The sequence below is a fragment of the Vanellus vanellus genome, assembly GCF_965231255.1.
Source record: "Vanellus vanellus genome assembly, chromosome: 12".
In the NCBI taxonomy this organism is placed as follows: domain Eukaryota; kingdom Metazoa; phylum Chordata; class Aves; order Charadriiformes; family Charadriidae; genus Vanellus; species Vanellus vanellus.
Genome location: NC_138917.1, coordinates 21,212,809 through 21,227,587, shown reverse-complemented (window position 1 = coordinate 21,227,587; position 14,779 = coordinate 21,212,809). Strand labels below are relative to the sequence as shown.

The following is a 14,779-nucleotide window of genomic DNA, read 5'->3' as shown; positions in this document are numbered from 1 at the left end:
GCAGGAGCTCATTTGAATCCTTTTAAGAACCTGGTTGTTAGTCAAATCTGGCTCCTGGGTAAAAAGGGTGGTGAGCCACCCATGCTGTTCTAAGCAAGTGAGCTTTGAGACTTGATTATGGAACAGTCTCCTGGCATAAGTGCTGGGCTTTCTGCTGCCTGCTGTACCTGTTCCCACTGTTTCAACCTCTTGTTCTTTATGTTCAAAATCCTAATGCTTGCTTGCTTACTTACGTTTATGTAGTCCATTCAGTGATAAGAGAGCAGCTGTGATCAAAAAGCAGCTTTCCCATCAGCCTGATGGTCAGGGCTACGCACCGGGCACTTCCAGTCCCGGCTCTGTTTTGCTCTTGGCAGTGAGGTTCAGTCTTTCGGTCACAGTCCAGACCTCTGATAAGGCTGATTTTTCCCCTGGCTAAGTTTCTGACAACAAATTTGTCATTTATTTTCCCGTCAAAACAACTTTTATCTTTGCCAAATGTAAAATCCACATCCCATAAGCTGAAGTGATAGGAAGTTTGCAGTTGCCTGTTGAAATAAAGCAGCCCTCAGCTGGCACACGGCAGCAGGCTGACATAAGCTGAACCTGCACTGGGAGATCGGTGGCAAACAGTCCCCACTGGTACGATTCAGCCCGGGACTAACATCCTGTTCTCGGGTACGGGAGGGCAACTGGTCACAGCAGGTTAAACCACTGGTCAAGTACAGAATAACCTCCAAAACCACAGTAGTAGAGCTGCTTGTGGCTAAAATTTCATGGGCATGGCTGCTTACGTGGCACCACACCTCGGTACGTGCACTGGGGCTCGGGTCTAGGCCACGGTCCTGCCCTGTCGGGACACTTCAGTGCCTGCCTGAAACTTCAGTTTGGGCTGGAGCCTTCCTCCTACGGCCCCTTCGCTGCCTGGGAAACGCTGCAGAAGTACTGTGCTGGATCAGCGCCCACTGAAGAGGGATCTACGTCATAGTGATTTTTCAGTGTCCCAATTCAAGTTTCAGTTTGGAGTTTAAAAAACCAAACAAACAAAAAAATGGAACTGACACCTGACATCAGGTTATCTGATTTTAGCCCCTGTTTCTACAAGTCCCGTGGATTGCTGCTCATCTTAATACCTTCCCTGTTGCGTGTTTATGAATGCTGAAACCATTCCTTCAGTCTGGGCTACAGCCAAACTGTTATATCTCGCTCTGTATTGAATTGTTCCTGTTTTCAGCTACTTGACAAACTTGATAACCACCAAATCCTGAAAAATTTGTTGTGAAGCATTTGTGTGACTCGGCACCTCGGTAACAGAAAGCTGCTGGTACCGTGCATGGAATGCCAGGCTTTGGAGGTGCAGCCAGGTGGGGGGAAATGTGCGTCCTCGTACAGCCGAGCTGATCCACTTCTGCACGAGGCTGTCTTGCCAGGTATGAAGTTTCTGATCTCTCTTGCTCACACGCCATAACTCTGCTCGTTTGATGTTCTCAATCCTATTTTTCCGCATTGCCCTGCTCACTCATTTTGTGGGCATGTATGTATTTCGTATTCATACTCCTTTCCATAACGATTAGAGTACTTTGCAAGCAGCTACACCTATTTGTAGCCAGCAAGAGCGTCTGTAGAGAGGGCTCCCATTATCGGCAAGGTCTCAAAGAAGACCCTTCCCTCTCTCCCAGTAGCTCATGCCACTTGAAATTTCGGCGAGTGGAGTCTTTCCCCTGTACCCGCAGTGCCAACCATGCATGGGGCTGCCTTTAGCTTTCCGGGACGAACAGGAAGGGTGGGAGAGTGGAGACGTGTTGATTTTTAAATCTTTGAATGCTAACTGCAAATTTGGCTGCTTAAATTACTTCATCTCGGGCACCGGAGGCAGAAGGGTGGCTCCGTGTGCAATCAGGTAGATACGAGCTGGCTCAAGTAAAGGCGGGTATGCCCTCTAGTGCATTATATATTATTAAAAAGCAGCAAGCTTCAGAGAGCCCAGCTTCTTCCCAGTCTTCTGGGAGGCTCTTCCAAGATCTACCAAGCACACTTTTAGGTTGGCAATGCAGCAGAATAACTAACTTCAGTTTGTTAATTAATTTACTCCCAGCTTTGCCTAGCTGACTATGCTGTGAATAGCTGTGGTATCTGTCACCTTTGCTTGTAACTATCCAAACAATTTTGCATTTCTTTTTTTTTTTTTTTCACTTTGAAACCTCCATTACTTGTCCCTTTCTACTGGAGCAGCTGGGAATTAAGAATTTCTTTCTCCCCCAGAACAGCTGCTGCCCAGAAACTAGTGATTGACAGAGTGTCCTGTTGTCGTGTTTAACTTCATCCCCTTGTCTTTTAAGTAGCTTAAAGCAATAGCAGGGGAACATTAACACCGAGCAGGAAAGTCTCAGCAGTGGATGGAGAAGCCACCTTAGGGAGATGAGTGAGAATATGAACAAGATGCTGCAGATCTCACAATAGCAGCCTGGAGCAACCACCTCCCCGCTGTCCTCCCTGCCCAGCCGGGACGGAGGGAAAAGCTAGAACTGAGCGACTGCTCACAGTCCGGGACTGCACCGACGCTGCAGATGTATGGCTGTGCATCAGGCTCTGAACTGCTGTGTTGTCCCCTTGCTCTGGCATCTGCGGGGGCTGAGACACCTTTCATTTTAGGAGCAACGGCAGCAGCTTCGTGCTTGGGTGGTTCCTTTTTCAAACCTTGTGCGTTGGGATCGCAGCTGAAGGTGGTTGCTCCTAACACACACACTCTCCCCTGCACAGTCTGGCTTGGAGGAGCTGAAAGTACACCTGTGTCTATTCATTGCCAAAAAACCAAAAAGTTTCAGGCAAGCCCGTGCAGGCCATGGCTGAGCCTGCAGCAGGGCGTCCTGCAGTCTGGCTGTCTCCTGAAGCAGCCAGCACGGCTCTGCCGCAGCACCTCTTGCTGGGGCGGACACCTCAGTCTGGCACAGTCCTGCTCACAGCGCACGTGGGGCAGCCCAGCAGTGCTGAAAGCGTGTCCCGGAGGGACATGGCGCACCAAGACCACTGTCTTCCTTGTACTGTTTACCACAGGAGCTGCCTATCTGCTGCCCGGAAAGATCTGAGCTGGTCTCCAGTGACAGAAGCCACGTGGGATCCCAGCAGACCCGAGGATGAAACCAACAGGACACGAGGCCACGCTGTTGGTGACCCTCCTGCTGCCTGTGGGTGACAAACCAGGGAGAGGTGAGCAAGCACCTTCCTGCCACCAGCCCACCATCCCCGTTCTGGGGCTGGAGCCACAACCCTTCTGCAGCTGAAGCAGAGAGCCATCCGCACAGCCACGCAGGCAGGGAAGGACGGAGGAGCAGGTCTCTCGGCTACTTAGCTTGTAAATTCTTTGGAGAAAGGGCTGCAATCTGGGTCTGTCTGCACAGCATTTAGCATAATAAAGTCCTGCTCCTTGTTATGGTGCCAGGTCCTTCTCAATGCCAGCAGCTTTATAGCCTCACCGTCTTCCTTCCCGACTCCACAGAGCTGTGCAGCTGGAAAAACCTCATATTTCCCATGGCAGCTCCTTTATTTCTGCCTCTACAAACAGGGAACACAGTTAAGCCCCAGAAAATGTCTTGGGCATTTTGTAACAAAACTTGCCCAACCAGACTCTGAAGCATTCAACTGACCCATTTCCTTTTTATTATTTTTTTTAATAAAATCAGTCATCAGCTTGGGGCAATGTACAACTGTAATTTTCACCCTGGCGCGTTAGAGATGGATCCCACTGCGCCATTTCCATGAGAGCGCAGCTGGAAAGCTGACAGAGTTGTGACAATGACCCCTTCCACCTAGCATTAAAAGCAGATGAGAGTGCACGTTACAAATAATTGGGAGGAGACTGAATTTCCACTTGTACAGTTAATAAAATAGTCCTCTGGACCCCACTTAGCAGGGTACAGCTTGTATACAGTGTGAGGAAGTCAGCAGCAGCGAAGTTTGTCCGGGCTTAGAGAGGCCTCGGCTGAACACCTGGGTGGAAACCTGCCCCCCACCCAGCACCACCATGATCTTCTGTGTGATGATGGTCCCATTCTGCACCATCACTCGTAATAGACAAAGGAAAAATCCCAAAATCCTCTGCTGTTTGGATGCTTTTTCAGGCGTGCCAAGCTACGATGATTGATATATTTCACGAACTTCATAGTTTCTTTGTCTCTATAAACTAGGGCCAAGCAGTTGTCCTCCGGATTCACTGTCAGCAGCTGGAAGGAATGAAAGGGAGGAAATCAGTTTCACAAAAATGGCTTTGATACCATTCCTAAGAAGAAACAAAGAAAGCCATTCCAAAAGCTAGCCAGAACAAAGGTCTGGTGTCAGATAAGGAACCATGTCACCATCTTCATTTTAAAACCCTTCAACCTGAAGCCTTTATACAGCAAGGGATTCTGGACGGCTTCTTATTACTCTTGACTGCTCAGCACTCTCGCTAGTGCTGACACTGAACGTGACCCGAGTGAACAGCCCTTCCCTGGAAAAGCATCACCTCTGCCACAGCCGTGTGCCCCTCTGAGGCTTCCCAAATGCCACCAGCTGCAGGTGGCATTAGGCGCTGTGACAGTGTGAGTTTTGACCTTTATGGTGGACGCTGGCCTCTTGAAGCTGAAGCCAGAGCAATGCCCGTGAGCGGTAATTCAGGAAGGAAGGCTCCAGTGTGATACTGAGCACCCTCAGGATTATGTTAGCATTGCGACAACGTGTAATTATGTCTCTCCACCCTAAACAATTTTATGTAATTTGCAGCCAGCAACTGAGGTCCTTACCTCTTCATCTTCACCTTTAGCTATGTAGGAAGTAAAGCCACCGTATTCTGGATCCCAGTCTTAAAATAGAAAAGAAATGTTCTTAGAAAGTTCGATGCTGTCCAGGCTCTGTACGGCCTTCGCGGAGATGCTGTTTTTCCATCCCACTCCCCACAGTTACTGGATACAGGACGATCCCCAGTTTACCTTTTTCTTCTTTTTTCCAAATCAGAAATAACTTGAAGCAAATGTACCAGACTTGCCTTTTACCACAGACGAGCCGTTTAAGGTTGCTTGGCTCTCTGCTCCTCACATATAGAGCAGTTTTGCCATAGCAGATATGTAAAAGGCTTTCAGTATAATTACTGGCATGTGCCAGGTGGTTTCAGCCGTGCATTCTGGGCTCAGCTGGTCCAAAATGCTTATATTTAGATTTTTTTCACTACTATCTAACCAGCAATCCGCCTAAAATACCTAGACGTGCCTGAAGTAATGTTTGAAAATCCTGGGCATTTGTGAATTGGAGGCAGCGATCATTTTGATGAGAAAACGGGTGAAACAGAACGCTTTTACTGGGTACTCTGGCCACCTGACCCTCCACCGTGCCCAGAGTCACGGCTTAGGGAGAGGAAAGGTCTGGGAGACACAGCCTTTCCCTCTGCCCAAGCGCCACCTCCTGGCTCCAGCCGGAAAGGTCAAAAGCTGGTCCCAAGGCCACACTCCCAAATCTTTGTGCGAGGACTACTGAAACCAGGGCTTATGCAGAAGTGAGGACTAGGATAAAGTCTACAGAGCTCTCCTATGCAGGAAAAAGCAGGGAAATTTTGGCTATTGTAGCACTGCTGAGAATTCAGAAGTCCTTCCTTTAGGCACACCTTGTAAGGAGAGTCTGGTATCTTTGTATTTTGTCTGCTTACCCTCACAGCCACAGAAGAAGAGCAAGTCGAGAGCAAACTCTGTTGCTTGAGCATCATGGACGAGTGTATAGTGCCCATGGGTCCAGCGCCTCAGCTCCCCCGCGCACACAGGGCTTCCCGAGCCTAGAAGAGGGGAACACACAAGGCAGGGAAGACAATGAAGTTGTACAATAGCTGACGCCTGCACCTCTCAAGGCGTGAAGAGGGCAAGCCCCCGTTCGGCCACGCCACCGGGGAGCTGTGGTTGCCAGCCCCAGGACAGCGTACAGGGAAGACAAGGTAAAACCACAGATCTCATGTTAACTTTTTTTTTCCTAGAGGTGGCTCTAACATATGTGCTTTGACCAATGTGGAGGAGTGGGGCTAAGATTTGCTCTTTGAAAAGGACCAAGCTGCGATGTGCTTTGGTTTAATGAGTTCCTCCTTTTGTTTTGGTTTCCCAATCCTCCAGATTTACAGTAGGACTCCAAACTTCAAGAGCCAGCGACCTATCTGTTCCTGAAGTACCGAAACTACCAGAGGTGTCAGTGAAGAAGGATATTGCTCTGAAATCACTCTTCACTTGCCATCCCCGGAGGTACGTCAGAATTTGCGGAAGCCTTTCTTTTCTTGTGGGTCTAGCTCAGTTTTCAATGCATGCAGCCCCAAACTATGTCCTCCTCATATGTGAATTTAAAATCACACGGTGGGAACGTGGAAGGTAGAAGAGGCAAAATGACTAGCCATGGAAATCGGAAAAACAACGCCTTTGTACCAGGTAAGTGTTCTGGCGGGATTTTAAGTAGGATTTGTTTTACATTACCTTTCATTCCAGTGTCTAACTTGCCTGACTCAGTGTAAGATAAGCATTTTCAAAAATTCTACCCTTAAACTTCAAAGGCACTGTTTTAAATAAACAGCACCAATCCATGAATCCAAACTTAATCTAATCTTTTATAAGAATGATATCTCGTTGCTGACAAATAAGTGGTTATTTAGGCTGGCAGCATTTTCTGAAAGGTTAAATCCTAGTTTTAGTTATTGGTTTTCTACTTCTTTACTTCTGATCTGTTCGCTTTCTTTCTTCTGATTTGGTCTCATACCAGAATCTACTTTAGATGAAGCAGGAGTGTAACTATTGGCAAAAGATTATCGGGGAATTAACTAACACCCCCTCACCCATGCCTGAACTCCTACAGGAAGTCTCACCCGTAAGACTTAAGTCTGTTCAAAACAGTATCTTCAAGTTAGTCATTGTTATTCCAAATTCTTTTGCGACAGTTGCTTATTTTGGATACCCACTCTGACATGCTTCACATCCTCTGTTTGTGCTGGTGCCTTGTGCTGGCTGCAGTATGAGGTGAAATCCCTAGTTCCATAAAAATCACTGGGAATTCTGCTGCCAACATTTTTAACATCAGGGTTCTGCTCAAGCCCTTTCATGCTGCTGCTGCTGGACTTACCATTCTGTGTCTTGCCACCTTGGTCTTCAGGGATGTTGTCCGGCTGGTCTGGCTGGCAGGGATTGCCATCAGTGTGTTGTTCAGTCTCTTCCTGCTCAGCTTTGGGACTGCTGTGCCCAGCAGTGTCTGCTGCTCTTCCTTCCCCAGCATCTTCATCCTCATCAGAGGGAGCCAGGAAGTGCAGCTTTAGGCCAGTGAAGTTGGAAAGCAGTAAAAACAAGGCCTCGGAGTGTAAGAACTGCAGGAATTTCTTCAGGATGTCAGGGAGGCTGTCTTCCTCTGCTGTCTCATAGAGTCTGAAAGACAGCAGATGTATATCCTTGTTGAAGAACCAACAAGGACCACGTCCATGGGGGCAGTATTGACCAGTGCAGCCCCATGGCAGTTCCTGCTTGGCCTGATCAATAGGTGCAGGGTGCTGTCGTTCCCCACCTTTTATTGGCAGGCCCCCGGCTACTCCACTGGATGTCTTTGTTCTCCAAAGCTTCACATAGCAGTTGGTATTTCTCTTTCTAGGAGAGAAAGATAGTGCAGAAACTTTAGCGTTTAGCTCCCAGGTCTCCCTTGCTGTGCTAGAAGCAGCCATCCTCTGCTTTCAGATAAAGCACTCTAATTTTTTTTTTTTTTCCTAACTTGTTTGAGGCTCCTAAGGACTGCTGAATTGAGGACGTAGCCAGGGTGGGCAGCACATCTTTGCAACGCCAGTGACCAACGGGTATCAAATGCTACTTTATTGTCTGCTGGGTGAGAATGCAGTTCCCCTGGGATACGGATGCCCAGTAAACCAGGGGTAAATCAGCCTTGAGAAGCCCTTCCAGTAAGACAAAACTGTTATGGGCCATTTGTTTCACACACAGGTCGAGTTCCCCAAGTGCTGCGAGAGCTGAGGGACAAGGCAGGACACTCAGGTCACCTCACAGCTAGGAAGCAGGAAAGATAACGTGTTTCCATCCTTCTGCTTTGCTTCTTGTAGGAAACAAGAATGTTAAAGCAAAGCGTTTGATTTCTGATGCGTCCCTATGCAGCAGTGTACAGGCAGGCAGAGGGGATCCACCCACAGAATCACAGAATGGTTGAGACTGGATGGGACCTCTGGAGGTCACCTGGTCCATTCCCCTTCAGGGAGTGAAACCAGAAGGTGCTTTAGTTGACAGCAGTACAAGCAAGGCCTTTCCTGGCTTGCGTGATATGTGGTGCCTGCCAGCCCCGTCACCCGTTCTGGCAGACCACATCAGATTCAACCACTGGGCTCACCTTAAGAAAATCCTTCAGGAGAATTTCTGATCGCTCCTCAAATTCCTCCTGGATTTGAGCTTGGGAGTCCATGTCCAAATAAACTAGATTGATCCACTCATACAAGATTTCATGCTGGAAGGGAGACAGATTTGAATGCTGGATTTGCAAAAATAAAAAGGATTCCCTAATCCCCCCTTACCCAGCTGGCCACAGGGCTGGATGCCTCCCCACACACACTCCATTCCTTTCTTTTTTTTTTTTTTTTTTTTTTTAATCGCACCACAAGTATTTGCTGCATTCTCTGCACTACTATAGGTACGCAAAATGTGCAGAATCAAGAAAGATATAAAACAAAGAAACCAGCTACTTATTTATTGACAGGAAACAAAAAAAAAAAAGAGGAGAATGGGGTAAGTTAAAGATTAAAGCATCTCCAAACATCAGTGTGTTCTGTAACAGGTATTCCAGGGACATGAAAGAAACAGAAATGCAGATAAGCAGATGTAGACTTGTTACTCACATCATAGGGGATGTGGGGGCTCCTGGGCAAGGGAGCTTCAATGTGGCGTGCAGGTCTGATGATTGAGGGGCCGTGAAACCAGCCGCTCACCGACAAGCGGCACTTTGCCTCAGACAGAACTTCTGACACCTGGAACAACATTGAGCAGCACATTACTATTTAGACTACAAAACATTTACAGACCAGCTGTAACAGGCACCACATAGACTCATCGCAGGAGATGGACCTGACTCCAGAGACTGTACTGCACACACGGAAAAGTCAGACAAGAGCTAGACCAGGCTGGATTATTCTTGGTTTACAGAAAGAGGGCTTAAAGCAAACTTTGATGCTCAAGTCCATTGTAGGTTTCCAGAATCCCAGTCCAAGCTTTTACTCCAAGCTCCCAGCAGAATCCATTCCCTCTCTCTGAGAGCTTTGAGTCATTCTGTTATTAAAAGTAATGATATTTTAGTTTTCTACAATTTCTCCTGTTGAAGAATCGGCTATCATAGGCTGCAAACATAAGGTGTTATAGCTTAATCTGGAAACTCAGAAAACACTGAGCACCTGTGGGTCGCAGCAGACTGTATCAGCCTACTTTATTGTATTTTAATTTTTAAAAAGTGCTGTAATACAAGCCATCATGAAGAGCATTTGCCTGATGCTTTTGGCTCAGAATTAAAGGTCTACTTATCTGTCAGACTAAGAGCAATGCCTCTATCCTGGCATTTAACCTGGTCTGTGGAAGCCCTTGGTTTTTGCACAGTGACGGCCACCATTAAGTCTTGATTTCATCAAATTGCACACTGAAGTAAATTGTGCTAAATAGAACAATTTCACATTCCAGGGTGCTGTACTGTAATGGAAGTGTGAAGAGAAAGCCATCCCTTTATGGCTGCTTGCAAGCCACAAACTGAATTTTTGAATAGCATGTAAAGACTTTGTACTGGGTTGTTTGTTTGTTTTGTTTTTTAGAACAGTATGAAGAAACGGAGTTTGTTCCGGAAAGGTTTTGGCTCTTATTGATTGCTACAGAGCTGTAGTGGCCCTTTTCTTGCATGACTTAAGAGATGTTCCAGATTATTTGGAATGGCTACCCAATCCTGAGTCACTTGGGATACGGAAACCAAAAAACTGCCTGCTATTGGAAGGTCATGGACCTGCTCTGCTCAGCAAACACCCACAGCTTTATCTGTTATCTCCTAAAGAAGCGTATACCACAAAGTCTAAAACCCGAAGATCTATTAGGAAGTACTGACTAAACGTTCTTTGCCCAGTGTCGGAGAGGGATTTGAGGCTGGCATGTGCTCTGAAGGCTTTGTATCAGTCTGACCTCACACAGTACTCTACCGGTAATTCGCAGGCTCTATGTTTTACTGACCAAAGCCTCAAAGAAATGATTCGTGGTTCGGCAAATACTCTAAGCACAACTAGAGGGGTCCGGATCTGAGAAGCTTTGATTCACAGCACCTCCCAGTTAAGCTAAATGCTTATTTTATAAATAAGTTTATGATTTAAGCTGAGTTTATTGACTGTGCGCAGGACTGAACAGTGCTAATGTGTGGGATTAAGTTTAGGTCAGTAGGAGGCAGTCACAAGGCTAAGTGGAACATGAATTTTTATGACAAGATTAAATCACTACCTGGAAACAATGAGGGCAGTGACCAAGCAGATGCTTCTGTTAATTAACTGTAAGACATAAATGACCCAGAAGTAAAGCACTAAGCAGTCTAGGTGAGGACACACCCAACCTACATCACTGATTTTCTTCCTCTCCAACCTTCTGCTCTTTGGCCCCGATTGTTACAGTCTGTGGTACTCTCACGTACCCAGGAGTTTCAGATCTCAGCCAGCTGTTTGTATCATGCAGTTCTACAGACTATTCATCCTGTCTTTACCACCTTCCTGGTACGTGCCACAAAGCGCTACTTAACCATACCAGCATCTCTACTGTAGGGCACTGCGCTACATCTGTGTTATGGAAGGGGTAAAGCCGTAGCCGCATAGTGCCCTACGGGCAAGGTGATGCGCTGAGAAGCTCTTCTGGAGCAAAGTCATGGCATCTGCATGAAAAATGTGAACTAGTCTAAAACAAGCAAATAAACAAAAAGCTCTTTGCTGTCACCACAGCAAACCAACAGCTGTTGAGAGATAGTAGTTGTTTAGCTTACATAAGTTTTAATAAGAACAAATTACTTAGGGTTATAATAGGGGGTGATTTATGCTGCTGCCTAGCTTTACTTAGCAGGAGCAGCTAGGTTTGCTGAAGCCTTTAGGCCGCAATACAGTTAATTTTCTTAGTAATTTTCCTAGCGGCTGGTACAGTGCTGTGTTTAGTCTTTTACTATGAGGAAAATGTCAGTAACACACTGATGCTTTGGTAGTGTTTTTCCCTAAGTCTGGGACTTTTCAGTTCCCCATGTTCTGCCAGCAAGTGCAGGTGCACAAGAAGCGTAAACCGGAAGATAAGGAGACTACAACCATCAGCAGAGACTGCAAATCAACAAGAGATGAGCAGTCAATGGCCGGCCTGCCTGGACACAGAAAAAGAATCCAATAAGGTGTTAGAAGACCCCAGACCAAAAATCACCATTGGACTAAAAGATGTGTGAGGGGCAGGTGCGATCTATAGATCGCAAGGGTGTAATTGCCCAGGGCTTTCTTTGTTCATCACCCCTCTCTGGAGGCACCCAGCCTGGGCTGGACTTTCAACTAAATTATTTATTTTTATAAAATCCAACACCTTAGACTCTGCTGCTGGAAACCTAGGGTCGAGCCTGAAGAAGGAGGAAGCGCACCCAAGAGTAAGTGTGTGTGTGTGAGGCGTAGAAAGGGGCGCCCATCACCTCACTGAGGTTGCCTGCTGTGAAGAGACCCTGGTCCTAGCAGTTAAAAGACTTGGGTGGTGTGTGTGCGACTCCTTGAACGGGCTGTGAATGCTAAGGCAGCGGCTTCTCCTTTAACACAGCAACGGATTGCCAGGATAGCAACACAAAATAGAAATGGAAAGTTTTCTTCCCCCAGGATGATGAAGTTAGACTGAAAGTTTAAAGTTGGCTTTGTCAGTTCTTGTCCTCCTTGAAGTCCTGCCCTTAACACACAGCACTTAGCACGAGTATCCGTTCTACCCACACTTCTCTCTTTCCCTTCTCCCTCCCCGTCATAACGGTAATAACACACAGAATGAATAACCACAACAGTGAGAATCAAAAAAATGAACAAAAGACAGCTCCTTGCCTGGTGGAAAGAGACTGGAGACACTTCAAAGAAAACCAGCGTGTTCCATGAAGGCACTAATGACTTGACGATCTGCCGTGGCTGAAAGTGTTCTGAGAAGGAAGAAAACATACTCTAGTTAAGATATGAACTGGAGCTCACCAGAAACTGCCATTTCTCTCTGACTTCATGGCATTGCAACTGGTGATACACCTGGGTATAAAGGGATGGAGCTCAGCAAGGGCTCAATGAGGAATCAGTGGACTTCTGTTGCTGGAAAGAAAAGGTTTCTCCATTGCTTTACAGATCCAAGCACAGTTACTGCATCACTTCCACCCTGCCTCCACTCTTGGTCCTTGAAAAAAAAAAATGGAAAAAAGGAATTCCCCTCTTCATTACCTCCTGCTGTCACCCATTAGCACTGTCTGCAAAGCCTGCTGCAGCCCATCTCTAAAGCGCGAATTTTACCTCCACAATTTTACCAGCTTCTATGGACAAAGGGGAAACTCTATCTCCCTTGCCCAGTTTGAGGAGAGAGCTGCTGCAAGGGGTGCATGAACTTCATCTTTTTCAGCCACCTGAGGCTGAGCTCGGAGCTCTTACCATCTGCACTATACAGGTCCAGTGTTCCCCCGTCGCTCTTCTCCCAGGGTGGCACGAGGTAGAGGATGAAAGCAATTCTCCGACCTTCCAGCTCATCATCGTGGCACAGCAAGACATCTGCAATTACACACATTTTGCTGCAGTAGTGCCTTTCCAGTACACGCATGATTCATTCCAATGGCTGCATCCCAGCTTTGTCCCCACAAGAGTCCAACAAGAAAAGACATGCCCTTGTCAAGAACTGCATTTTCACTCGTCAGCATCACCGCCCAAGATTTGCAAGATTAACTTCTGTGAGATTGCACTACAATCAGCGGATTAGCCCACTCTGAAGGTACAGTTATAACTCGTCATCTACCCCTCTGCAGCTGTAACTGGGCACAGCAGACAGAGATTCCTGACTTAAATAATGATCCAAGCTCTTTTAAACACAGAACTGCCCTTTGAGTAGGTCTGTTGCTGAATAGAGGGGAGGGGGAGACCTGGGAACAGAAAAGCGGGAATAACAATTCGTTGTGCAAAAGTACAGTTGACAGCAGTAAAATTTTCCCCCTTCCTACGGTGATTTTTCATGACTAAAAGGGTAGGCGCAGTTGTAACCTTGGCTCACCAAGGTGATGTTTTAGCATCAGACTTCACAAACTGAACTGTGGCATCTGGAAGCTGAACAAGTCACCCCTTTTGCATGGAGGCAGGCATGCAAACGTGGGCTGTACCTCTCCAAAAAGGTGGGGGCTTGCAACACCACTGGGCCCAGTTAAAACCATCAGCAACGTCACTACAGCATCAGTTTTTCCATAATTAGATTTTCATTTTCTGAGACTCTGATTTGCTGCTGATAGTTCTAGAACCCTCTGGAACTAGAAGGGAGCTGTGGTGGGTTTATGCAATTAGGTATTCTGTAGTTTCCTATACACCCATCAAACCTTTGGGGAAGGGACTGCTTATAGACTGACCAGTATATTCGTATTTAGCACAGGAGATGTCAATAGTTGGCTCCAGCTCAATCTGGGTGACAGCAGAAAGCCACGCTCGGAATTCTTCACGCAGAGCATGCCTGAGAAGACAAGTGCAAGGTACGTGTCCTCCCATGTATCACCACAGTTTATTATCTCCCAACTATTCAAACGGTTGAAAGTGCTGTTCCCTCTCCCTCCCACGTGGGAACTGGCCAGGAAAACAGCACAGCATTTACAACATCGCCGACAACAACCAGCAGCGAGTTGTCAGCGACAGAAGCGACAGATACATGAGGGCGGAAACCACTTGCACTGCTCAGAGGGAAACAGTTAACCGACTTCAGGGCCACGACCTACACAGAATCGGCTCTTCAGGGCCGGTTTCTGTCCCGGCCGCAGCCCTCGCCTTCCCTAGGGAGCCAGCCAGGGCTGTTCCTCCCTGCTCCCCGAGCGCACCCGCAGCTGGCGAAGCCCCGAGCCTGTGGCTTTACCTCAGCGCGGCGACGTGGGGCTCCGGCCTTCCCCCCAGCTCCTCGGACTGCGGCGGCCCATGGAAGAGAAGAAGGGACGGGGGTTAGGGCGGCGGGGCCCTCCCCGGCCTGGCCCGGCCCGGCCCGGGGCCCACCTGCCGCAGCGAGAGGAGGTCGTTGCGCCGCCCGCGGAAGCCCAGGCCCAGCAGCTCGTCCCGCAGCGCCTCCGCCGAGGCCGGGCTCGCCAGGAAACCGGGGATAACGCCGTGCCGGAACGGGGCCGGCTCCACCGCCGCCGCCTCTGCAAGGGAAAGTCCGCCGGTGAGGGGAGGAGGGGGCCCGCCGCCGCGCAGGCCGGGCCGGGGGAGAGGGGGCCGTACCGTGGCGGAGCGGCTCCCCGCCGCCCCAGGCCGCCGCCGCCCGCTCCCGCAGCGCCACGTCCCTCAGGGCGGCGCACAGCTCGGCAGGCGTCTCCCGCTTCCCGCGCTTCTTCCCTGGTGGTGGCGGCGGCGCGGCCTGGCGCCGTTTGGCGCCCATGGTGCTCCCGCTGGCCGCCCCGCCGGACTACAGCTCCCGGCGGGCACCGCGCCGATCGGAGGACCAATCGCATTGCGGTGGGGGCGGAGCCTCACCCCGCTGGCCAATGAGAGCGAGGGGGAAGAGCGGAGCGCGGCCGCTGATTGCCAGTGGTGGGGGGA

General features: G+C 48.6%; 1 protein-coding gene across 1 annotated transcript; it reads right to left on the bottom strand.

Annotated features, from left to right (window-relative positions):
• Positions 1-3,626: 3,626 nt before the first annotated feature.
• On the bottom strand, positions 3,627-14,632 carry OGFOD1 (2-oxoglutarate and iron dependent oxygenase domain containing 1). Its single transcript, XM_082489608.1, has 13 exons — positions 14,462-14,632; positions 14,237-14,382; positions 14,103-14,149; positions 13,609-13,709; positions 12,653-12,769; positions 12,071-12,162; positions 8,852-8,980; positions 8,350-8,463; positions 7,528-7,607; positions 7,096-7,391; positions 5,654-5,776; positions 4,758-4,816; positions 3,627-4,199 (listed from the first exon to the last, which is right to left on the bottom strand). Exons 1-13 carry the CDS (start codon positions 14,616-14,618, stop codon positions 4,038-4,040), a joined length of 1,623 nt encoding a protein of 540 aa, XP_082345734.1. The 5' UTR covers positions 14,619-14,632; the 3' UTR covers positions 3,627-4,037.
• Positions 14,633-14,779: the final 147 nt, after the last annotated feature.